General features: G+C 55.0%; 8 protein-coding genes across 8 annotated transcripts; 3 read left to right on the top strand and 5 right to left on the bottom strand.

Annotated features, from left to right (window-relative positions):
* Positions 1–3,429: 3,429 nt before the first annotated feature.
* Positions 3,430–3,789, top strand: MYCTH_2306182 (uncharacterized protein). Its single transcript, XM_003663889.1, has one exon. The coding sequence runs from the start codon at positions 3,512–3,514 to the stop codon at positions 3,722–3,724; it is 213 nt and encodes a 70-aa protein (XP_003663937.1). The 5' UTR covers positions 3,430–3,511; the 3' UTR covers positions 3,725–3,789.
* Positions 3,790–4,216: 427 nt separating this feature from the next.
* On the top strand, positions 4,217–6,148 carry MYCTH_2306180 (uncharacterized protein). Its single transcript, XM_003663888.1, has 4 exons — positions 4,217–4,311; positions 4,390–4,714; positions 4,781–5,131; positions 5,254–6,148. The coding sequence occupies exons 2-4, from the start codon at positions 4,435–4,437 to the stop codon at positions 5,820–5,822; spliced, it is 1,200 nt and encodes a 399-aa protein (XP_003663936.1). The 5' UTR covers positions 4,217–4,311; positions 4,390–4,434; the 3' UTR covers positions 5,823–6,148.
* A 638-nt stretch (positions 6,149–6,786) lies between these two features.
* MYCTH_2306178 (uncharacterized protein) lies at positions 6,787–8,723 on the bottom strand. Its single transcript, XM_003663887.1, has one exon. The coding sequence runs from the start codon at positions 8,578–8,580 to the stop codon at positions 6,970–6,972; it is 1,611 nt and encodes a 536-aa protein (XP_003663935.1). The 5' UTR covers positions 8,581–8,723; the 3' UTR covers positions 6,787–6,969.
* Positions 8,724–9,461: 738 nt separating this feature from the next.
* On the bottom strand, positions 9,462–10,423 carry MYCTH_2119021 (uncharacterized protein; the record flags this gene model as incomplete). The annotated part of the gene is made up of 2 exons (XM_003663886.1): positions 9,462–9,480; positions 9,807–10,423. The coding sequence occupies 2 exons, from the start codon at positions 10,421–10,423 to the stop codon at positions 9,462–9,464; spliced, it is 636 nt and encodes a 211-aa protein (XP_003663934.1).
* A 1,166-nt stretch (positions 10,424–11,589) lies between these two features.
* MYCTH_102849 (carbohydrate-binding module family 18 protein) lies at positions 11,590–12,919 on the top strand (the record flags this gene model as incomplete). Its single annotated transcript, XM_003663885.1, has 2 exons — positions 11,590–12,687; positions 12,734–12,919. The coding sequence occupies 2 exons, from the start codon at positions 11,590–11,592 to the stop codon at positions 12,917–12,919; spliced, it is 1,284 nt and encodes a 427-aa protein (XP_003663933.1).
* A 245-nt stretch (positions 12,920–13,164) lies between these two features.
* Positions 13,165–16,503, bottom strand: MYCTH_2306177 (uncharacterized protein). The gene is made up of 2 exons (XM_003663884.1): positions 15,192–16,503; positions 13,165–15,131 (listed from the first exon to the last, which is right to left on the bottom strand). Exons 1-2 carry the CDS (start codon positions 16,179–16,181, stop codon positions 13,413–13,415), a joined length of 2,709 nt encoding a protein of 902 aa, XP_003663932.1. The 5' UTR covers positions 16,182–16,503; the 3' UTR covers positions 13,165–13,412.
* Positions 16,504–18,259: 1,756 nt separating this feature from the next.
* MYCTH_2093591 (uncharacterized protein) lies at positions 18,260–18,932 on the bottom strand (the record flags this gene model as incomplete). Its single annotated transcript, XM_003663883.1, has 3 exons — positions 18,818–18,932; positions 18,434–18,659; positions 18,260–18,329 (listed from the first exon to the last, which is right to left on the bottom strand). Exons 1-3 carry the CDS (start codon positions 18,915–18,917, stop codon positions 18,260–18,262), a joined length of 396 nt encoding a protein of 131 aa, XP_003663931.1. The 5' UTR covers positions 18,918–18,932.
* A 75-nt stretch (positions 18,933–19,007) lies between these two features.
* On the bottom strand, positions 19,008–21,081 carry MYCTH_2306173 (uncharacterized protein). Its single transcript, XM_003663882.1, has 2 exons — positions 20,779–21,081; positions 19,008–20,699 (listed from the first exon to the last, which is right to left on the bottom strand). Exons 1-2 carry the CDS (start codon positions 20,914–20,916, stop codon positions 19,350–19,352), a joined length of 1,488 nt encoding a protein of 495 aa, XP_003663930.1. The 5' UTR covers positions 20,917–21,081; the 3' UTR covers positions 19,008–19,349.
* Between the last annotated feature and the right edge of the window lie 39 nt (positions 21,082–21,120).

The following is a 21,120-nucleotide window of genomic DNA, read 5'->3' as shown; positions in this document are numbered from 1 at the left end:
AGAAATAAAGAACTTCTTATTATTAACTAGGTAGGTAGACCTATAAGTGTTAACTATAGTACTTTCTAATAGAAGATAGTACTACCTACTAATCGTACTAAATATATAATAATAGCTTATAAGCTCTCTAAGTAGCTAAAGGCTAATTACGAAAGTATTAAAGGAATTAAGGTATCCTACCCTTAACTACCTAAAATAAGATAACTCCCCTTACTTAATAATAAGCTAACTCTTTAGCTTAACCTACCTTAACTATTTAAGCTACTTATAAATTCTTTTACATTTCTTCTTAGAGAGGTACGTACGTTACTTATTACTATATAAGGCTTACCTAAGTATATTATAGTCTACTAGATCCTACTTATATCTAGGTTACTTATAAGGATACTTATAATCTTTCCAGTAAGTCTAGAAGCTCTTTACTTTCTCTTTACCACTCTTTTTGGCTATAGCAAGCTATAGAGTTACAAATACTAAATGCTTCTATAAGATCGCCCTCAAATTATCATTATTAATAAAGATCTCTATTAGGTATATAAGCTTTCTAAGCTCTAGAAGACTCTTACCTAGTATATCTATTACTTTAGCCTCTCTTCTCTTATATACTACCTAGTCTAGTAAAATTCGTATACTAATAATATTAAGGAAGGCAAAGATTCCTTAGGCACCTTATACCTCTAGAATATTATATTAGAGTGCTTACTTGAATATAACGCTAAATTTCTAGAGCTAGCGCTAGGGATTAACTCCTAATCGCTTAGCAGCATCTAGGCAGGCAATATACTAAGCTATAATCAGAGTATATATACCTATTTCTAAGGGAGCAATTATATCTCGGAGCACTTGTACTATAGCCCTATTATCGTTTATACCCCTTTCTTTCCTAGCTCTAGCTATATGGTAGAGATATAGTTCTATAGTCTTCTTAATCTAGCTCTAGAGCATTAAATAATTCCTAGAGTTCTTAGCGGAAAGGGTAATATCGACTCTCTACTGCTTATTTAGACTCGAAAGCTCTTTGCTAATCTCTTCTATAATAGGTATATAGTTAGCAAATAGAGTAGAGGTATCTACTATGGAAGTAGATATCCTAGAAGGTCCTAATACTAGTATAAGCACTTTAAGACGCTACTTTCGAACCGCTTTAATAATATTCTCTAGTACTTGTTCATAAATCGGGTATAGTGGTATCTACTTACTCGATTCGTAGTTATCTTCTAGGTCGACCTCCCTCTAAATCTTTAGGAATCTAACCTTTAACTCGGGAGTACTATACTAAGAAGGCTAGCTACTAGCATTAGTAAGGTATATAAAGTACTCGTTTAAGGACTTAGTTATAGTTAAACGCGTTATAGAGTAATAGTAAGAGCAGAGTATATATATTTATAAAGGAGTAAGCTCTTAATTAGTTAATTTAATGCTAGTTTAACAGAGGAGTAATTAAGGTATTAGGCTTATAACTACCGAACATAGTTATAAGCTCGAATAAGTATTTAGGAGGTATTAAGAGTAGTGGCAAGGAAGGAATAGAAAGAGTGCCTTGTTAAACTATCTATAAAGGAGGGAAAGAGCAATATAAATAGATAAAAGAAAGATGATCTGTGTATCTACGAGCTTGTAAGGTAGCTTGTATTGCTTGTGGCTAGAGCTCTAGAAGCTCCCTAGCTTGTGATAGTTTAGGAGAGACATTCAAAAGTCCGAAAAACTACGTTTTCTATTAATATCTCTATATATATTATCTGCATTATCAACCGGGTGGTATAGTTCAAATCTATGTATCTTAAAGTATATACCTTTCTATATGCATTGTACGTGTATAGGGGGTGGGCTAAATTATTAGGTGTTGAGCTTCTTGCTAGCTCTAATAACTATCTGGCCGGCATTTTTTTTGGGGGGGGGGGAGGGGGGAGTGGTGCGGCCGCTGGCTTCTGCCGCCAGAGGGGACTTGGCGTTTTGGCGGCCACAGCAGCAGGGCTTGCTTGTAACGAACGGTGATGTAGGCACCCTCGAGTCGCACGCCGACTGGGCCGCAGATTACCACGAAAACCGGGCTGTTTCCGGACTTACAACAAAATGCCCAGTATTGGAAGACCGGTCACAGAGATATGTTGTTGCTCGGTGGCGAGGGCTGAACCCATTGCAGCCGTACCCAGCGCGTAGTCCGGTAAGTACTTCATGGTTTTCTTCACTGGCATCGAAGAACGGGACTAAGCCAAGGCAGTTGCTGCCCGACATCCCCGTACACCCCGCAGCAGCAGCCTGGAGAACAGCCCAGTGGGGGTTCTGTCTCGGGCCGAGTTGCCTGCTTGAGTTCCGCTTCTTTCCCCGCACTCACTCCTCGCCCCCACTGCCGCTTCTCAACCCCATATTCACATTTTATAAATTGCGTCGAGCGTCGATACGATCAATCTCACGGATGTAGTTATTGCAAGCTGGTCCGTAGCCTCGGGTGCGATGTGCGCAACTGCAGCCGCACTGTCAACGCAAAAGGTTTGCGGGCGCTCTTGCAACGGGACGAGCTCATGAGCCTGCAGCGTCTTATTAGCAAAGGGTGGGAAATAGCCGATGCCGTGGGGTTCTTGACTGCCATGATTCGAAGGGTGCCAACTTGGTGGGTGTCTTTGCGCCAGGCACGTCCCTTGACCTGCCCAATCCAATCTCCCCAATAGCTGATAGTTGCTCATGGAGACCCTCCGGCTTGTTCTCCGGCCCGGCTGATGGCGTCAATTACTGCAGGGTACGCACCGCCGGGGATCGGCACCGAAACCGAAGCGTTACTCGAGCGGCTCTAAGATGCACGATCAAGCCGACGATCGGCCCCTTTTCCCCACAACGGCACTCTACCCGAACCCGGAGGCTCTGCCTTGATCGAGCCCATTACCGAGCCGGTTGACAATGCAGCAGCTCTCTCGGTTGCCCTGGCCGCAAGAACCCCTCCCTAGTCGATTACGAGAAATCTATCACTTGGCGACTGGTCCGACAATCTGGTTGCCGTTTATGTGGGCCATACTGAGGTCGCGTCACCTACATGGCGATTCCTCAAAGCTGACGTCCCTGATCGGGATGGAACTGAATGCCAGCCTCGACGAAGGGTGTCAGAGCCTCAATGTAAGAAAGGTGCGGTCACTCGAGGATGTCATCAACCTGAAACTTATTGGCACCCTACAAAGAGCTTTGTCTCGTATAAGAGGACTCGTTGCGGCTCACCCTAGAGAAGATAACTTCATCAAGATTTAGAGCCAAACCACTTCCCGCGGGTTCATGCATCACTGGTAGTTTCGGCACTTTAGGTCAGTCGCCAAAGATCAACAACAAATCATATTCTCGGGATGCATGGTGTCGCTGTCATCCTCGGGCCTACAGAGAACGGCCTCCTACCCATAGAGGCCGGCTGAAGTAAAAGGTGTGCTTGAAGGGTGACTGGAGGAATGTAATTATTCGACAAACTTAGGATTGTTGACTTGATACAGAACCTCAGACTTCTAACGTTCAAGGCTGCCCGCTTTGCGCAATGTCGTTGTCGTACCCGGACTACAGCGGACAGATGTTTGCGATTTCGGTCATCGCAGGGCGTGGCCGAGATGACCTGCTGTGTCAAAAACATGAGCGCCTAGCAATCACAGCTCCGCATCGCGAACCGCCTCCGCCTCCGCAGCTTGTGAAAAGGTCATATTATGTTATAGAAATTCAAGTACTATCGCTTGTTGCTTCCTTGCACGCATGACAGTGGCTAATATGTCATAATTAAAGTTCGAGTGGCCGTGTCGACTAGCGGGAGGAAACTTGGCACAGCTGCCCTTCACGACTTCCACGCGGCATAACGAGTGATTGCGATGCTATAATCGTTACCTACATTACCTTTGCATGGATTTCTCCAACTCCGCGTTTATACCCGGAGATAACGGACCTTGGCAGGCTCGAGTCAAAGTCGCGATTCCCGCTAAGATCACACCACACCAGCAAACTGCGGTATCGGGCAGTGCATGACACCCCTTCACGGGCGTATCGCGTATTCTTCGTTTCAATCCGGCAAGCCGGCATATGGCTCCCGCGTGGAGGAGATAACGCACGCCCATATCAGAAAGTCGGCACGCTGCTTCGCAAGGACTCGACCTCGCACGTCAGACAACGGCCATGTTCCACCATTGTCCTTAAATCACCATCAAGTCACAGAGGGCGCGGGATGTGATCAAAAATGGAAATGTCGGAGGTCTCGTGAGATGGCGCAACGGCGCGGGGGAAACGTGGAGAGAACCGAAACCGAACGCTAAGGTTCGGGAACTGTCTCCTATAATTCATAAATGTCGTTTGGCAAGTTCACCAAACCTCCTACTTCATGTCACTGTCCATCAACAATCTTCTAACCACAAACAAAGTGTATCGTTGCAGCTGGTTGAGACACAAAACCCTCATATTCCACATTACCCAGTCACAATGGCACCTTCTGCGGTTGAGACTGTTCAGCAGACAGTGGAGGACATCAAACAAAAGGTTGTCCCCGTCAAGCCTGCGGAGACTGTCAGTGGTCCCGAAGAGGTTCTCCCAGAGAGACTGGAAGGTCACCGGGAGCCACTGAAGCTCAGCGGCGCTCTGGACCACCTTGAATACTTCGATGTGACTCCTGTCATTGCGCGGGAGTACGTGAACGTCGATCTCGTTGAGCTCCTGCGAGCTCCCAACTCGGATGAACTGCTTAGGGATCTGGCCATCACGAGTCCGTCACCCTTTCCACCCAACGCCAACCCACAGTGATTCGGGCTTCTGCTAACTCGACGTGCAGTCTCGCAACGCGGCGTGGTGTTCTTCCGCAAGCAGGACAACCTGACGGACGACCTGCAAAAGGAGCTTGTCGACCGGCTTGGCAAGCTGTCGGGCAAGCCGCCAACGTCGGGCCTGCACATCCACCCCGTCAGCAACTCGGCCCGCGAGCACGGCACCAAGGACGACCAGATTAGCGTCATCTCGTCGGAGCAGGCCAAGAAACTGTACTCCGACCGCTTCCAGGGCTTCCTCGGCGGCGGCAAGTACCGCCAGAGTGGCAAGAACCAGTGGCATTCCGACATCACGTTCGAGCCCGTCCCCAGCGACTACGCCCTGCTGCGGCTGACCCAGCTGCCTAAGACTGGCGGTGGTGAGTAACATATATCCTCGGCCTCTCCTTTCGTTCCCCTCCCCGCTTCCCCTATCATACCGGAACCAAACCAAGTCCGGGAGCGGACGGTCGCTGACGTTCCTCCTTCCCCTCCACCCAAGACACCCTCTGGGCTTCCGGCTACGAGCTGTACGACCGCATCTCGCCGACGCTGCGGCGCTTCCTCGACACGCTGACGGCGCACTACGCGCAGCCGCTCTTCAACGAGACGGCCAAGCGCAACAACTTCTCCATCTACACGGCCGAGCGGGGCGCGCCCGAGAACGTGGGCGACTCGCTGGACGCGGTGCACCCGGTCGTGCGGACGAACCCGGTGACGGGCTGGAAGTCCGTCTTCGCCGTCGGCCACCACGTCCAGCGCATCCACGGCCTGTCCGAGGAGGAGAGCCGGCACTTCCTGCAGTGGTTCGTCCAGCTCGTCGTCGAGAACCACGACCTGCAGGTCCGCTACAGGTGGAAGCAGGTCAACGACGTGGCCATCTGGGACAACCGGAGCGTCTACCACGCCGCCACGCCCGACTACGCCTTCGAGGACGGCCTCGGCGAGCGCAGGGGCAGCCGCGCCGTCAGCCTGGGCGAGCGCCCCTACTTTGACCCCGCCAGCACCAGCCGGAGGGAGGCCCTAAAGGCGGAGGCGGCTGCGGCTGCGGCTGCGGCTGCTCCCGCATGAGAAGCCCAGGGACCAAAAGAGAAGAAGTGCTTGAGTAGGGAGCTAAGTGTGCGGAGGAACATCATGAGAGAGAAAGAGAGAGAGAGAGAGAGAGAGAGAGCAGCAGGCTGTTTTCTAAGCAAGCATAAAGTCATGAATCGAAATCGATATCGCATAATAATTAGTGCCCCTCTGCCAATGCAGTTCAAGATACTGTACGCCATCATTAGTCGAGACACACTTGCCACCTCTGCGGAACAGCTCAGCTCGGATCGTGCGGCGACTTGAAAGCCATGGTTAGAGAACAGGAGTGCGAGTTATTTTCGGAACCTTTTGATTTTCGCGGTCGATCTCCGCAACCACGGGTCCTTGCGCAGCTCTGTAATTAGCAGACACCCTGTATTCGGGCCGCCATTGGAGCGTTTTCCTTATGAAGGCCAAGAACTGCGCCTTCTCTTCTCCTTCGAAGATTCGCTCCTCTTCCTCAAGGCTGGCTTCGGTCACCAACTCGGGATGCTTGAACGTGCCTGTCAATGCGTCTTCACGTTAGCCCTCTTTCCGAGCTTAACAGTAAAGGCCTTCTGTTTATTATGTCTCGTTGCTGACCATCTTTCTCAAAGAACCGCTCTGTTTCGCCGCCCCAGAAGGGCAATCATTCTGGCGAGCTGGGCAGGACTGGACTCTTCGCGGCTGGGCAAGCACGTCTTGAAGAGACTCTCCCCTTGGAATAGATGCCACGTCTGCTTTGAGATTAGCAAACAGGTAGATACAACAACCTTGTATTGTCCTGTTGTACCATGAGCCCGAGTGCCCAGACGTCAATCTTCTCGTCCTAGGCGATTCCCAGCATGATCTCGGGGGCTCGGTAAACGTCAGCCGTCACCTCTTCACAGAAGGGTGGATCTCCGAGTTGCGCGTCTCCAAAGTCTGTGATTATTGGCTCTCTCCTCCGTCGAAAAGGTAGAAGGGAGCGGAGACTTAGATCTCGCGGTCCCCACGAACTTTGCTTGGTGTAAGGGATGCCCATTCCTCTTTAACGGAAACTCACCCTTTGCGAATCTCTCTTCCACCTTCTCATGCCATCCGTCTTCCCCGTCAATGATGTCCGGGAAAACGGCATGCCCCATCATGATGAAGTAATTAGATGGTATACCCCAGCGCAAAGAGCTCAACCCTCCCGGAACCTCTCCAACCTCGCCCTCCCCGTCATCAAACTCCACACCCACAACGCATCTACGACCACGATATCCACAAAACTAAACACCAAACTCCCACCAAAAACAAGACTGTGGTACGTCCACGCATTTCCCTCGTCCAAATCCCCCACCTGGCACACAATCGCCCACGGCAGAACATACAGCAAATTACTCGCCAGGCTCTGGTACAGATACCACTTCGGCCTCGTCGCCAGCACAACGCTCGCCAGCTGCGTCGACGCCGCATAAAATACGTAGCACCAATCGATCGTCCACCACATGTACGCGGTGACCTCGGCAACCTCGTCCGAATCGCTCAGATACCGCGCAAAGGACCTCGCGCCCCCGAGCGAGAGGGCGATGGCGACCGGAACCTCGACCGCTACCGCGATGCCCACGGCGAGGAGCGCGGGCTTCACGATGCGGAGAACGGTGCGGAACGCAACGCGGCCGGGCCTCAGCGTGTTCGTTCCGATCTCGCGCCGCCATGCGCCCCAGCGGTGGCCCACAAAGGCGAGACTCGCGGCCTCAAGCGCCTGCACGGGCACCATGACCAGGCCCCAGCGGATTGTGTTGAAGATACCCCAGGCGGTGGCGTAGGTTGAGCCGAGGGCGACGATGGTGGTGACCAGCCAGAGGTAGAGAGCGTTGCGGACGGCGGACTCGATGAGGGTGAGCAGGCCCGGGCGGAGGAGGACGAGGAGGGCGCGGAGGCTGGGGCGGGTGTTGGTTGGCTCGGTGTGATCGTCGTTGTCCTCTTCCTCGGGATGGTCATCGTGCAGACTGGACCTCGTTGTTGTCCAGAGGAAATATCCCAGCCCGACGAAGGCGGCCGTCATGTTGCAGGTGAGCTGGATCCCGGCCTGCATGTTGATGGTGGGCTGATAGCTGCCAACGTGGAAGCGGGATATGATCAGGAGATCCAGAATGATGTTCACGGCGAATTTGGTGGTGTTGATGACCAGTGGCACGTCTGGCTTGTCGAGCGCCCGCGTCGCTGCCGCCACGGCCGTCTCGATGGCGGAACTGAGAGCTGAAAAGGCGCTGATGCGCACGTAGGTGATGCTTGCATCGCGCACCCCGATGGGAACGAAGCCCTTGGCAAAGGTGGCCGCGCCGGCGAGGAAGCCAATGCTCATGATGAGACCGAGGACAGACTGAAATAGGATGAGGGTATGCGTCAGCCCAAGCCGTTGCGTCCAAGGCCTCGATGCGCTATCGCCGATAATGACCCACGCGGCGCGAGGCAGGCCCTCATTCAGTACCTCGGCGACGATACCGATATACGTATAGACGTCCGTGGTAACGACAAGGGACCGATCAATGTTGGCGACCCAGAGCTTGGCAAGCGTGCCGTACAAGGCAGGCAGAATGAAGGCAGCGACGTTGAACAGCAATGCGCCGCCAAAATGGTCGCGGTGCCAGCTCCAGAGGGGGCGTTTGGGACGAATTGGGTCATCTTCATCGCCATAGCGGGAGGGTCGCGCCGCCACGGGTCCTATATTGTCGATGATGTCGTCCTTTGGCAACATGGTATATCGTCGCCGGAACCTTTGGAAGATGGAGGGCTGTGATGTGTCCATTTTTTCTGGAACATGTCGCCCTGTTGAAGTAGAGCCTCGCTCTGGCTGCCGCTGTGAGGTCTGATTGCGGGGTGCAGGTGCCAAGCGAGGGTGACCGCGTGATGACCTCTTGCTTCTCGAGAAAAGACTTGGTGTGATAGGCCTAAAGGTTTACCGGACATGCTCCAAGGAGGCATGGCTGTCCTGAAATGACGATGAATGCGAAGAGTCTCAGGCCATTGATGCATCGTTGATGCGTGGAGGCCAACAGCGGCCTTGGCGCGCAAAATGTGCACAGATTACACATTTACATGCCTCCATCATGTGAGCGTTGCCGCGCATTCGGCGACCGAGGGTGGGAACAGGCCAAGCTCGCCTTGAGCGGTTGGGTGTAATGCCTTCTTAGAATTAACTCCATACTTCTATGGTCTGGCAGTGGGAGTAGTTGGGCGCGTGAAGAAAGTGGTACCTTATACGGAGTATTTGTTTGGTTGTTGAGCTGGGGTCTGGAACTGCCCTCTTCGCCTTTCGGAAGCTTTTAGCGTCTTTGAATTTTGGGCCGAATTTTAGGTGCGGTTGGGGTGATGTGCATTGTAGCTCTTCAGGCATTCAGGCTTGCTTCACGTGACGTTCACATAGGAGGGCCATAGGAGGGCCAATGCATCTCGTCTGCGCTCGGAAAATGTGCAGAAGATGATTTGTAGCATGCTGCCTTGATCATGCTTGGTGGAGCAGCAAGCCATCCACGGCTTTGCCTAGAGAAAATCTTGAGGTGTGGGAATAGAATATTCCGAGGAGCCGTTTCCGGCTCCAGCAAAGGCAGGGATTCAACGCAAAGCCGTTTCTGGCTCGACCAAGAGCAGGGATGCTGGGTATGATCCTTGTAATACTCCGTACCTGCCCTAGCCGGATGGCTGGGCTCTCGAAGCAGCTCTGAAAGCACGATCTTGGACTACCGGTGGACGTCGTCTGCCCCTCGGCGGGCTGATTTTATGTTTTTATCTTCTGTCGCCTACATTCACCGTACAATCAACTCTAGCTTTCCCTCATTTCTCCTCGGCTGTCCAGATCGGATCCCTTGGTTATGGCCTTTGCTTAGGTTAAACAGCCCCCTTCTCGTCCAGCGGTTCGCATGCCGCAGGTGTTCAGACAACAGAGTAGGATCAAGAAACAAAAACTGAGCTGGGAAATTTGTGGAGGGCCGCTGCTATCATTGCAAGACCGCCGAATGCTCCAGTGAGCGGCACGCTTTGGTAATACGGCCCGACACCACCCTTAACCCCCATCCACCCTTAGGAACGTTGCGTTTTTTGCGTGATGGGGGCCCCGACAGACGCCGCAATAACGAAGCAAGGTACCCTGGAGGCCTCTTTGCCTCGCGGATATCGATCCTATTTTCGTCTAGGAGGGTATAGGCGCGGAATTCTTCAAAGCTGTCCCACACCTTGACTCGTTTGCCCGTCCGCCGCGCATCGATGAGGTCAACAATGTTGACCAGCGTATTCTTCAGCTGTTTTTTGCACTCGGCGATCGAGTCGCTCGGATCAATGCCGACCTCGCGGCATAGGGCTTGGTAACCCTTGAGCGTCTTCTCTTCGGCGCTGAGCTCTTCTTCTTCGTTGATGTCGTCGAGCTGTTGCGACTGCGAGAAGTAGTGGAGTTCGAGTTCCTCCTTTATCGCGATGGTGCGCTGTCGGGTGTATTCTTGGGAACCAGGAACCCACTGTTGGGATGAGGCGAGGCGGGCGAACTCGTCGTCAAACGATGCTGCCTCGTTGGGTGTGAAATGCTCAAACTTGGCGAAGTGAGACTGCGAGGGTGGTGGGGCCCCTTCGTCTCCCTCATCCGCTGACAGGCCGGGCATTTGGGAACGGCATGCTATGTACGGATTAATCCGTAGAGGCTGGGCTGCCCAGAGAGCTCGAGCCAACTGGCCCATATGTCAACGGGCCGTCGGTGCAGGGGGGACTTGCGGATGGTTCTTCACCTCGGTGAAGGGACGGGCATTCGGCCACTGACCGCAGATCTTATTTTCCACACTCCGTTACCCATCTGATGGCAAGCTGGTTTAACAGAACACACTGACCGAATGTTGTGGATTAGAAATACACAATTATAGTGCTCCCTCATCACTCACAACCAACTCTCTCGGTCGATTGTGAAAACGAAATGGAAAAATTCCCCTTGGTTGATCTTAGCCTTCTCTACCGCCATGTTTACTAAGCTTCTATAGGTAGAGAGGACCCAGCTAAGGTGAATAGCGAGATCATGAACAGTCAAAAAGCGCACTCAAGTGGCAAAATCCATGAAAGTCCCTTGGCTCAGCCCAGTACCCAGTATGGAGGATTCGGAATTCTTTCGATCATGACTTCTAGTCTTTGCTTTCTTCCGTTTTGGTTTCCCTAGTCTCTCTACCCACCCCCCTTTTTTTTTCCTTCTTCTCTTTATTCTTCATTCAATGATGGATTCTGAGCAAAAGTAATCCGTAAAGGAAATTAGCCTATTGGAGTGGCTGGGGATGCTTCACCGAAGGAGGCCCGTTTTCGTTGTAAGGTACATTCTGCTTGCGCAATCTGTCCCTTCGGCTGCTTCCAAGCTCCGTGCTTCCCAAGTGCCGGTGGAATGCAACCTCAAACCCTTTCGGGTTGGGTTTAAAACACATTCCGCCGGAGATGTCAAAATCAAACCCGTGGTTTCATTGAGGACCTCGTGGAACGGCAAATTCGATTAGCCATGGACGAGCTGGATATTGGCCCCCCAATCGCGAGATTCGCAAATTTTCAGGGACTGGTGATCGACACTGTTGCTCGTCCCTAGAAGAGCTCAAAATAGATTGACCCAACAGATTACCTGGATTATGACCTTCGTAATGCGTTGTTGGAGTCACTAACGACTACTCTCCAAAGTCACGCCAATAGAAGGGGGGACGCGTGAATCAACCATAATTAGGTGTTTAAAAATGACCGGCTCAACCCTGGCATCGTTCGTTGTTTCTCGAGCAACAATTCATGCGCAACGGACTAAGCAGCGATGCGTCTCCTAGCTTTGGCATTCGCGGCGCCGGGCCTCCTCAGGCTGGCGCTCGCACAACTCGAGGTGTCCCCTGACGGAACATGCGGGCCCGGAAACCGGTACTCCTGTCTCGGGTCGTCGTACGGCAACTGTTGCACTGAAAAGGGGGAGTGCGGTGGAACGGACGAGGACTGCGGTCCAGGATGCCAGCCGGAATTCGGTCTGTGTGGAAGGGGTGTTGGCGGACTTCCGGGCACTACGGAGGAGCCGGATCCCACGAAGAGTAGTAGTCCCACTCGACAGACGGCTCTTCCTACTACCCTCACCACGACGAGGCGGACGGCCTTGCCCTCGACCATCACGACGCGTCTGACCGCCATTCCCTCGAGTCTTCTGCCTCCGTCGCAGTCTCAGGCGGTCTCGACCATAGTCGTGACCTCGATCGTGACCCAGAGCACGCTGGTGACCGTCTCTACAACAACCGCCCTGACCAACACGGTCGTCGTGAACACGACATCGGTCCACTTCACCACCACGACGTCAACCAGCTACTCCATCGTGTTCGCCACCGTCTACAACACCATCAATGTCACCCGCATCTCAACAGCCTGGGAGACGGCCACGTCCACGACGACCCAGACCATCGATACCACCCAGTACTTCAACCTGACGCGCACCTCCACGTACACCCAACCCATCACCGTCACCTCCCACACCAACGCTACGCGCTATGTCAATGCCACCTCGACGGACTTCATTACGCGCACCACGACCGTTCCGCTCACCATCACGTCCACGTCCACGTCCACCATAACCATCAACTCGACCCGCCTGACGACCGCGACCGAGACGACCGAGGTGCCCGTGACCGTGACCGCCACCGACACCGACACAGAGTACACGACGCAGACTGATTTCCTGACGGCGACGACGACCGCCGTGACGACCGAGACGCACGACGTCACGCGCCACTGGAACACAACATCCACCGCCCTGCGCACCGTCACCGTCACCGTGACGGCGACCACGGCGGCGCCAGGCGAGCCCGCTACCACCACCACCACCGCCACCGCCACCGTCACTACCATCGTCAACCCGTCCATCTCGACACCCACCGTCACGGCCACAGCTACGGCCACGGCCATAAGAAACGGAAACGGAGACGGAAACGGAAACGAAAACAGAGACCGAAATCACCACTTCTACCGTGACGGTGACGGGAGCCGACCCCTCTGAACCGAGCGGGCCGACCTCCACGGTCGGGCCATCTTCTGTGCCTTCATCAGGCACCACTGCGGAGACGACGAGTTCGAGTAGGGGACAGACGCTTACCGTGGGTATGTATTAGACAGTGGGGGAGAGGAACAGTTGGCAGGGTGTGGAGGAACACGGGCAGGAGGAAGTAGAGGGAGCGGATGGTTCACCTGATTAGTATTGCGGAGTGAGGACAGTAGGTAATTAAGGCAGAAAACAAAACGTCAGAAAACGGAAGGAAGCCGTTACTTGATTCTGCTTGCAGCTTAATGTTCAAGGAAGGAGGTTAGGAGGCATAATTAGGGCCTATTAGTCAACTCTCGGCAGAGTCGAATTACCGGGTACGTTAGTTATTATAGGACAGGATAGGGAGTGTTGATGCCATTACGTTCGCAGTCGGACAAGGGAACCTGCACACCACGGTTTTGTTTGTGTGACCGCAAAAAGACACATGATGCGGGGGTATCACGTTCTAAAATTCGGCTCTCCCCTCACGAGCTGCGAATACGCCATGAAGCAGACTAGAAGGGAATCGTACATCGTCTTTTTTTTTCTCCCACCGTTGATAACCGGACCCGAACATTGCTCTAGAGCTTCCTGAAAACCGTGCTGAAAATCTCCCTGCTCTTCATCAGATTCAGAACCCGCAACCGCTCATTGTCGAGATGGGCGGCGTCGCTGGCCTGGCCACAAGGCAGATGGGCCGCCGGGGCGTTGAACTCCTTCTCGAGGAACCGGATGGGCGGGATTGACCCTCCTTCGCGGATATACAGCGGCTTTCTCGTTTTTGGCCTATCCTCGCCGTCCGTCGCGTTCGCCGGCAGCGCCACCGTCACGCCATCCACCACGCTTCCCTTGTCTCCCGTATTCGATCCCTTGGCGGCGGCGGTCGGCGACGATGACGACGACGCTGATGAACCGGCGGCGCCGACCCCGGCCCACGCCCGCATCACGGCCTCCTCCAGAGTGCGAAAGATGTAGTTCCCAGGCACCCCCAGCCACGGCTCCGCCTTGTTATCGATGCTGATGGTCAGCGTATTGTCGCTGTCAAACCTGGCGTACTCGTCCTGAAGGTACTTCTTGAGCGCCTCAATTACGTCCTCGACCTCCTGGCCCGGCACCAGCCGCACGCTGACGTTGGCCGTCGCGTGGCTGCTGATCAGGCTGCCGTCCGGGCCCGAGACGTTGTACCGGTGGATGGTTAGGTTCGGCTCGCGCCACCGCGCCATCAGGCTGCGCTTGAGCGCCTCAACCGGCCCGTGCGACGGGTTGCGGCGGATCAGAATGCTCGCGATGTCGTCGTATCGCTGGTCCTCCTCGCGAGTAAGCGGGAGGATCCCGTCGTAGAAGCCGGGAATCTTGACGTGGTTTTTTGAATCTTTAAGTTTGCTGAGCAGGAGGGTCAGCTCAGTTAAGGGCTCGGAAACGAGGTTGCTGCCGTCGACGCCGGAGTGGAGGTCTGGGTGTCTGGAATCGACGCAGATGGTCGCGTGAAGAACGCCGCGCAAGCCGTAGGTGAGGCAGGGAACCTCGTCGTCGAGCCAGTAGCTGTTCGCGAGGAGTACATAGTCGATGTGGCCAATTAGGTGTTTATGCATCCGGATAGTCTCTTGAAACCCGCGCGAACCGGACTCTTCTTCCCCTTCGATAACGAATATAATGTCCGAGTCGAGGACCTTGGCTTGGAGCAGGTCGGAGACGGCGTAAAGCGCGGCGATGATGGGCCCTTTGTTGTCGCTAACGCCACGGCCGTATAGGTAACCGTCACGACCTTCGAGTTTGAACGGGTCGGTTTGCCAATTGCCCCCCTTCGTGTCTGCCGGTACTACGTCGTAGTGGCCATAGAAGAGAATCCGCTTTCGCTTCTCTACTGGCTCAAGCTTGCCGCTGAACTTGGCACACACCACGGGGTTATACAGCTTGCCAGTGCTTAGCATCTCCACCTCGGCGCCCAGTCGCTTGAAGAGCGAGCCCAGATACGTGGCACCTTTGCGGCAGTCCTCGGTGAATTCGGGACGGGAGGATATCGTCTTGAACGAGACGAACTCGCGAAGGGACGTAATCATCATATTCTCCGATCCGCCGACTTCCTGCTCGCATTCGGTCGGCATGCCGTTAACACGCCAAACGCGTACAGTGTTGTCGTTGGCTCCGGTGATGAAGAGCTGGTCGGCCTGATGAGTAGCTGTTGCCGAAGACAGGATCTTTGCGTCGTGAGCTTTCCACCGACTCAGACACTGATACTTTTGGCTAACGTTTTGTGGAAGACCATTCTTGTCTCGGCCGTAATGCACAGTGCTGTGTTTCTATCCAGGGATAATTAGCTGGTGACCCCTCGGTTGTAAAGCACTGGACGATATTCTTACCGACGCCGACCCTCCAGTTGCGCCACTCCATAGGAGGCCAAAACTCATCTTCAGGGTGTTGACGTTTCCGTCGTGCGCCTTGATGACCCGCAGTTTCTGCTTCGTATCGAGGTCCCACAGCTCAATAATGCCCCGTAGCTTCCCAGCGTACAGGAAGGACCCATCAACGGCCATGGACATGACGGACTCGCTGTCATCCTCGCCCAGAGTCATCATCTCCTCGATGTCCCCAAGAACGCCGTCGTCGTGGTCCGGCGCCTCGTCGGAGAGCCTCCACAGCTTGATCGTGCCATCCCCGCCCCCAGAAATCAGCACGTCTTCCTCCGGGTCACCGAGCACGGTGGGTCCTTTCGCTATGAGCATGCAGAACACCCAGCCATAGTGCGCATATTGCCGGATCGCGCCCGGATCAATCTCCAGCACCGTGGCAGCCTTGGGAATGAGGGCGTAGTGCTCCTCCATCCTCCTGGGTGTAGACGTGCCCCCAACAGCGCGCGAGTCAAAGAAGCGGTGTTGCCGCCTGTCTGGGTGGTTGGCAGAGTCGTGAGGCACCTTCCTCGCGGGATCCTTCAAGCTGACCCATTGTATATCCTGCGTCTGCGTACCGAGGTACAAGGTCTCGCGCTGCGAAGAGTAGGCAATGCTGAACACATCGCCGACGTCGTAGGTGCTGTAAATCTCATAAAGTCGAGCAAAGGTCTTGGGACACCAAACGCCAATGATGGGCTCGCACGCACTCGAGAAGAGGTACTTTTGATCCTCGGAGAGCACGAGGCAAAGGACGCTTCGTTTGTGGGCTTGAATCGTCTGGACGTGGTGGTACGTTCCGAGAGACCAGATTGCGATCTCGCCTTTGCTCGTACCAGCAAAGATGTACTTGTCAGAGACCGCGATTGTGAGAACGGACCCGTCGTGTCGGAGCTCGTGGAGCTGGTCGGGAGCGCTGTCGGGACAGCCGTCGTCGAGCTCGCGACCTTGCAGGCCGGCCATGGTCGGAGTTCTCTCCTCGGGCGCTGCGCACGACGGAAGTTAGCACAATATGAAAGCGGCGCCGGCTAGAGTCCGGCCCAATGCGATTGTCTGGTGGTGCTAGAGCGAGTTCAATCCATCAATCCATCAATCCATCATCCTCGGGATCGGTGGACAATGGAAGGCGTTGACGGCATTTTGGAAATCCGTTTGAGCGAAGCTGGAGGGACCCGACACCCCGCGCTAGGTCAAGCCTAGAACCCGCCTATTTAGGGAAGGCTGACTCCACGTTTTAGGGCCTAGGGTGCTAAAATACCCCACTCCATGTGATGCGATCCTCGACCATCAGGAAGCACCCCACGAAGCACGCAGTTCTCCATCAGTCCGCCTTTGTCAGTGTCGTTGATGCTGCACGGTTTCTGCACCCCCCCTGGTCAGGTACCAGTACTGTATGTGCACGCGTATATGCACCCGTACACTACACTGGTCCAAGCATACGGACAGTACTTGCACGCATGTTCCATCGGGCGGGACGGATCGCCCCGTTTCGTGTGGGGGATCGCTGGGGAATTGTTCCGGCAGCGTCTTGATCGAGATGTGGGAGTCACACATGAGGAAGTAGCAACAACTTACCGCGTGGGAGAGCGTGGGGGGACCTCGCATCCGCCTCCCTGGCTCTGGATATCTTGCTGCATCCCTGACAACGCCTCTGCTGACCATCACGGTCGTCCTCTCGAAAATCGCGGCGCCATGGATCAAAAGATGCACGAAGAACGGGCACTCCTACGGCCATTTCTCCGTCTGTGACCTCGTTGGTCGGGCTGGTTGAGCTGCTGCGCTGGCAAGCAAGACGCCAGACAAACTTGTGTGGAGCAAGGCGAGCCTGGCTGGGAGCGCCTTGTTTTTGTACCTCCGGTTCGCTGAGAGTTCCGATATCTTCCATTTTGCGCAATGTACCGCCGGAACCAAGACATGACGTGAGATCAGGGGCAGTGTGCGCCATCGCGAGCACTTTTCATATCCCGGAGCGAACAGGTCGGAAGAAGAAGGACGGAAGCATCTCACCGCTTTTACGGCTCAAGGCAGTGGAGAGGCATAGTTAAGTGACACGGTGTGTTTCTGGCAAACCGATCGGCAGCGCGAGCACGAGAGCTTTGCGAGGGGGGCCCGCTGCTCCTGATATAGCTCATTGGCAGTGGATTCCGAGTCGGCGACAGAACGGATGCCACGAAGCAAAAAGGACAAAGTCTCTGCTCGACCTTGGGGGTGGTCACAGGACTTCCCGGGGTCAGAGGTTGGTCCCTCCTTGGCGGATTCGGTTGGTGGGGGGGCTGGCGGACCAGTGCGTAGTTCCGGGGGGAAGCATACCACGTATGTATCATCCCTGCCGGTGCAGTACACTACTGCGTAGGGCTGCCGTTCCGAGAAGTTGATGCCGCGATGCAACCTGAAGAAGACGTGGTGAAAGCATCCAGAACTGTATCTTTTGCACCTCCCGTCGCGCGGCAAGGAAAAGTTGGACAACATGTTCCACTAGCAGAAACGTTCTATTCTGTTGGAATCGAGTCAAAGCAAAAGAGAAGGACCAAGTACACAATCTTGAACATTGACAGCGGTTTGCACATCGGGTACACTACCAACTACATACAGTACTCCGTAGTGTGGCCTGATAAGCTCATCGCGCAAAATCATTAGTAGCTGGTTCATGGGTGAAGCCCAAAAAACGATTCATCGAACTCTCTCGGCTCTGAAACTCCGAGAACCGGTGACCCACCAAAAGCCCACTTTATCTCGCAACTGCGGGTCCGAGGCGTGGTGAAATGGCCTGTGCACAACATCCCTGTCACGGAACAATTTTCTTCGGTTTCCATCATCATCGCGGCGAATTTGCAGACATCACCACCGATAACGACCCCTTACCGCCTTACCCATCGATCGACGATAACCGCAAGCGCGCCGGCTCATCGACATCGGTCTCCACAGATCTGGAGTCTGCTCGGCTGCCTTCTTGTTTGCGACATCTAGACACAGCGACGCGCTGACCGTAGCCGTCCTCCTCCCTCTCCTCCGTTCGATTTCAGACAACAGGCCAAGATGGATCACACCCGCGACCCCTGCCCCTGGGTCATTCTCAATGACTTCGGCGGTGCTTTCTGCATGGGTGTATGTCTTCCTTAATCCGATTCTCGGCATTCGCTTCGATGCGCTTTAGCCCACGAAGCGCGCTGTCATATTGCCTCGGTTGCGCCACGGAGTCGGTCCGCTAATGTGACGTTTCCCAATAGGCTGTTGGAGGCACGATCTGGCATGGTGTTAAAGGGTTCAGGAACAGCCCGTATGGCGAACGGAGGCTAGGCGCCATCACAGCGATCAAGATGCGCGCCCCAGTTTTGGGAGGCAATTTCGGCGTTTGGGGTGGTTTGTTCAGCACGTTCGACTGCGCAGTCAAGGGCATCAGGAAAAAGGAAGATGCGTAAGTGCTCCAACTCCGGCTGGACCCTGAATCCCGCTGCCTTACCCCAGCGAACGGCGGTCGCGTGGATCTCTTCGTTGCTTAACGACTCTGCTGACGTCGTGACAGGTACAATGCGATTGCAAGTAGCCCCGTGTTCCGTCGCGAATATTCCATTACGAATGACAGGCTCTAACACAACAACAGATTGCCGGGTTCTTCACGGGCGGCTCGTTGGCTATCCGAGGCGGATACAAGGCGGCGAGGAACGGTGCCATTAGTTGTGCGATCCTACTTGCCGTCATCGAGGGCGTCGGTATTGGATTCCAGAAGATGTTTGCGGGTGCCACAAAGCTGGAGGTAAGTAAACAAATTGTTTCGGTTCAACTGTTCAGCGTGGGCGTGGGCTAATGGATCGAAGGCGCCGCAACCACTTCCTTCGGGCGAGAAGATGCTCGCGTAGAGCGCCACGATTCGGAATGCTTAGTGACGGCCTTTCAACACACCCAACTCTTCTCCGTGCGCTCGGCAATGCCCGGATGTGTATTTTTGTATGCATTTATGACGGTCAGCATATTGGTGGCGGCGTTCGCTGTAACATAGAATCGGTCGGCTACGCTTGCCACGGAGTTGAGCGGCAGCGGCAGCCAGCGGGAATATCTGCAAAGAAAATAATATCCATCTTGAAGCCAGGCGACCTGTCCATCTCCCAATCTAAGGATTCTTTACTGAACTTGTCAGACTAAGCCCACCTTCTCCCCAGACCACGCACGAGGGTTCTCGGGTCTTCCTTCGCCGGCGTATGTGTCCGGTACTTCCTCTCCCTCGCGGAATACCTGAGCGATGGCGACACCGCGATCATCGATCCACGCTCGAAACATACCGCCGCAGTTGAAGTCTTGGAGCAGCTCGGACCGGACCTCAACCACGCTGCCCTCGGCGTCTCTCACAACGACACACTCGACACCGATCATGCCGCCCTCACCCTCACCGGTCTTGCCCCATCTATCCCCAGCGCTTCTCTGGACTTCGCCGCCTGGCCCAACGACCTTGGTCACTGCTTCGCGGGAGGAATCGCCGGCAAAGCGTGCAAGGGCGCCGACTGTTCTCGCGGCCGCGGTCCGAACGAAGGAGTCTCCGTTGCCGGTGCCCGAAACAGCGACCGATCGCGTGGTGACTAGCTCACCCCTTCCGGCCGGAAGAGGCGTATAGAGCCAGGGCGTGGGCAAACAATCTGCAACCCAGCTCCGGAGCGCCCCAGCCAACGTTACGACCGGCTGCCGACTCCATCCCCCGCCGGACTGCGCGCGCTCGACCCACTCCTCCGCCCAGAACCCCGCTCCAACCGTGGGCGTGTCCCCGATACGCCCGGTTACTTTGTTCGTCAGCCCGCCCGTGCTCGTCGCGACGCAGACGATGCCGTCCTCGTCAAGCGCCACGGCGCCCACTGTGCCCTGCGGCACGTACTCGTCCTTGCTCCATGTGGCCGCCCAGCCGCCGCCCCCGCGCCTCTCCCTCTCCAAGCCCCCTAGGTGCTCCTCCCACCGTCTCTTCGTCCAGAAATACCCCTCGTCCACCAGGGCCAGGCCGTACTTCTCCGCCAGCTGCTCGGCCGTCTCGCCGTGCAGGTGCGTGTGCCCCTGCGCGCTGGGAACGTTCAGCTGCGCGCTCGAAGCATCATCATCATCATCATCAGCAGCAGCAGCAGCAGCAGCAGCAGCAGCAGCAACATCAGTGGCCAGAGCATCGGCGGCAGCGGCGAGACGGCCGGGCTTGGATGGGCGGAGGTCGGCATCGCCGTGGCGCAGCACCTCGCGGGCGAGCAGGATGGGGTTTCGCACGCGGCGGAGCCCGGAGACGGCGGCGGCACGCTTGGCTCGGCCACGGGAGACCATGACGGAGGCCTCGAGCTCGTTGAGCCCGTCGCGCGTGAAGACGGCACCCCGCCCGGCGTTGAAGAGCGGGTCGTCCTCGAGCAGGGAAACGGCGTGCGTCGCCACGGCGAGAGCCGAGGGTAGCTTTTCGCCGCCGCCCCCGTTGCCGTCGTCCGGGGAGGGCGTCGTCATATAGGAGTGGGCTTTGGAGATCTGGAGACGGATGGCACGGTTAGTGGGTTGTAATAGTGCTCTCAGTGGTATGGAGAGAGGGAATGGGCAGAGATCTTACAATGGTTAAAAGGGCAGTACGAAACTCGGCGTAGCGGTCCGGCGTCAAGTTCGACGGGGTGATGTTGCCCGCCCCGCCGTGAATTATCAGCCGAGGGGGAACTTTGGGCGAAGAAGCTTGCTGCCGCTTGTACTCCATAATTTTACAAAATGCTAAACCTGCAACACTCCGAAGCGGGGTGAAGGACAATGGGTAACGAATGCGTGCCAAAAACAGACAAAGCGCTAGGAATCAGAGGTTGACTCGCGAAGGCGGTGTCAGTCGAACCAGCGAAAGCCGGGGACTCCGCTGAAGATAAGGTCGTGCACATTGACAATGCTACACGAAAGTTCCTTGGTTCCT

Source organism: Thermothelomyces thermophilus, chromosome 4 (genome assembly GCF_000226095.1).
Source record: "Thermothelomyces thermophilus ATCC 42464 chromosome 4, complete sequence".
NCBI lineage: Eukaryota > Fungi > Ascomycota > Sordariomycetes > Sordariales > Chaetomiaceae > Thermothelomyces > Thermothelomyces thermophilus.
The sequence above is the reverse complement of the archived record's forward strand: the minus strand, read 5'-3'. Positions and strand labels throughout refer to the sequence as shown.

Excerpts from the sequence above, each read along its gene's own strand:
- MYCTH_2306182 (XM_003663889.1), top strand. The coding sequence starts at position 3,512 with ATGTCGTTGTCGTACCCGGACTACAGCGGACAGATGTTTGCGATTTCG.
- MYCTH_2306180 (XM_003663888.1), top strand. The coding sequence starts at position 4,435 with ATGGCACCTTCTGCGGTTGAGACTGTTCAGCAGACAGTGGAGGACATC. Across the intron at positions 4,715-4,780 it reads TAGGGATCTGGCCATCACGA|TCTCGCAACGCGGCGTGGTG; the intron begins GTCCGTCACCCT and ends CTCGACGTGCAG. Across the intron at positions 5,132-5,253 it reads GCTGCCTAAGACTGGCGGTG|ACACCCTCTGGGCTTCCGGC; the intron begins GTGAGTAACATA and ends CCTCCACCCAAG.
- MYCTH_2306178 (XM_003663887.1), bottom strand. The coding sequence starts at position 8,580 with ATGGACACATCACAGCCCTCCATCTTCCAAAGGTTCCGGCGACGATAT.
- MYCTH_2306177 (XM_003663884.1), bottom strand. The coding sequence starts at position 16,181 with ATGGCCGGCCTGCAAGGTCGCGAGCTCGACGACGGCTGTCCCGACAGC. Across the intron at positions 15,132-15,191 it reads CAACTGGAGGGTCGGCGTCG|AAACACAGCACTGTGCATTA; the intron begins GTAAGAATATCG and ends ATCCCTGGATAG.
- MYCTH_2306173 (XM_003663882.1), bottom strand. The coding sequence starts at position 20,916 with ATGGAGTACAAGCGGCAGCAAGCTTCTTCGCCCAAAGTTCCCCCTCGG. Across the intron at positions 20,700-20,778 it reads GTACTGCCCTTTTAACCATT|ATCTCCAAAGCCCACTCCTA; the intron begins GTAAGATCTCTG and ends ATCCGTCTCCAG.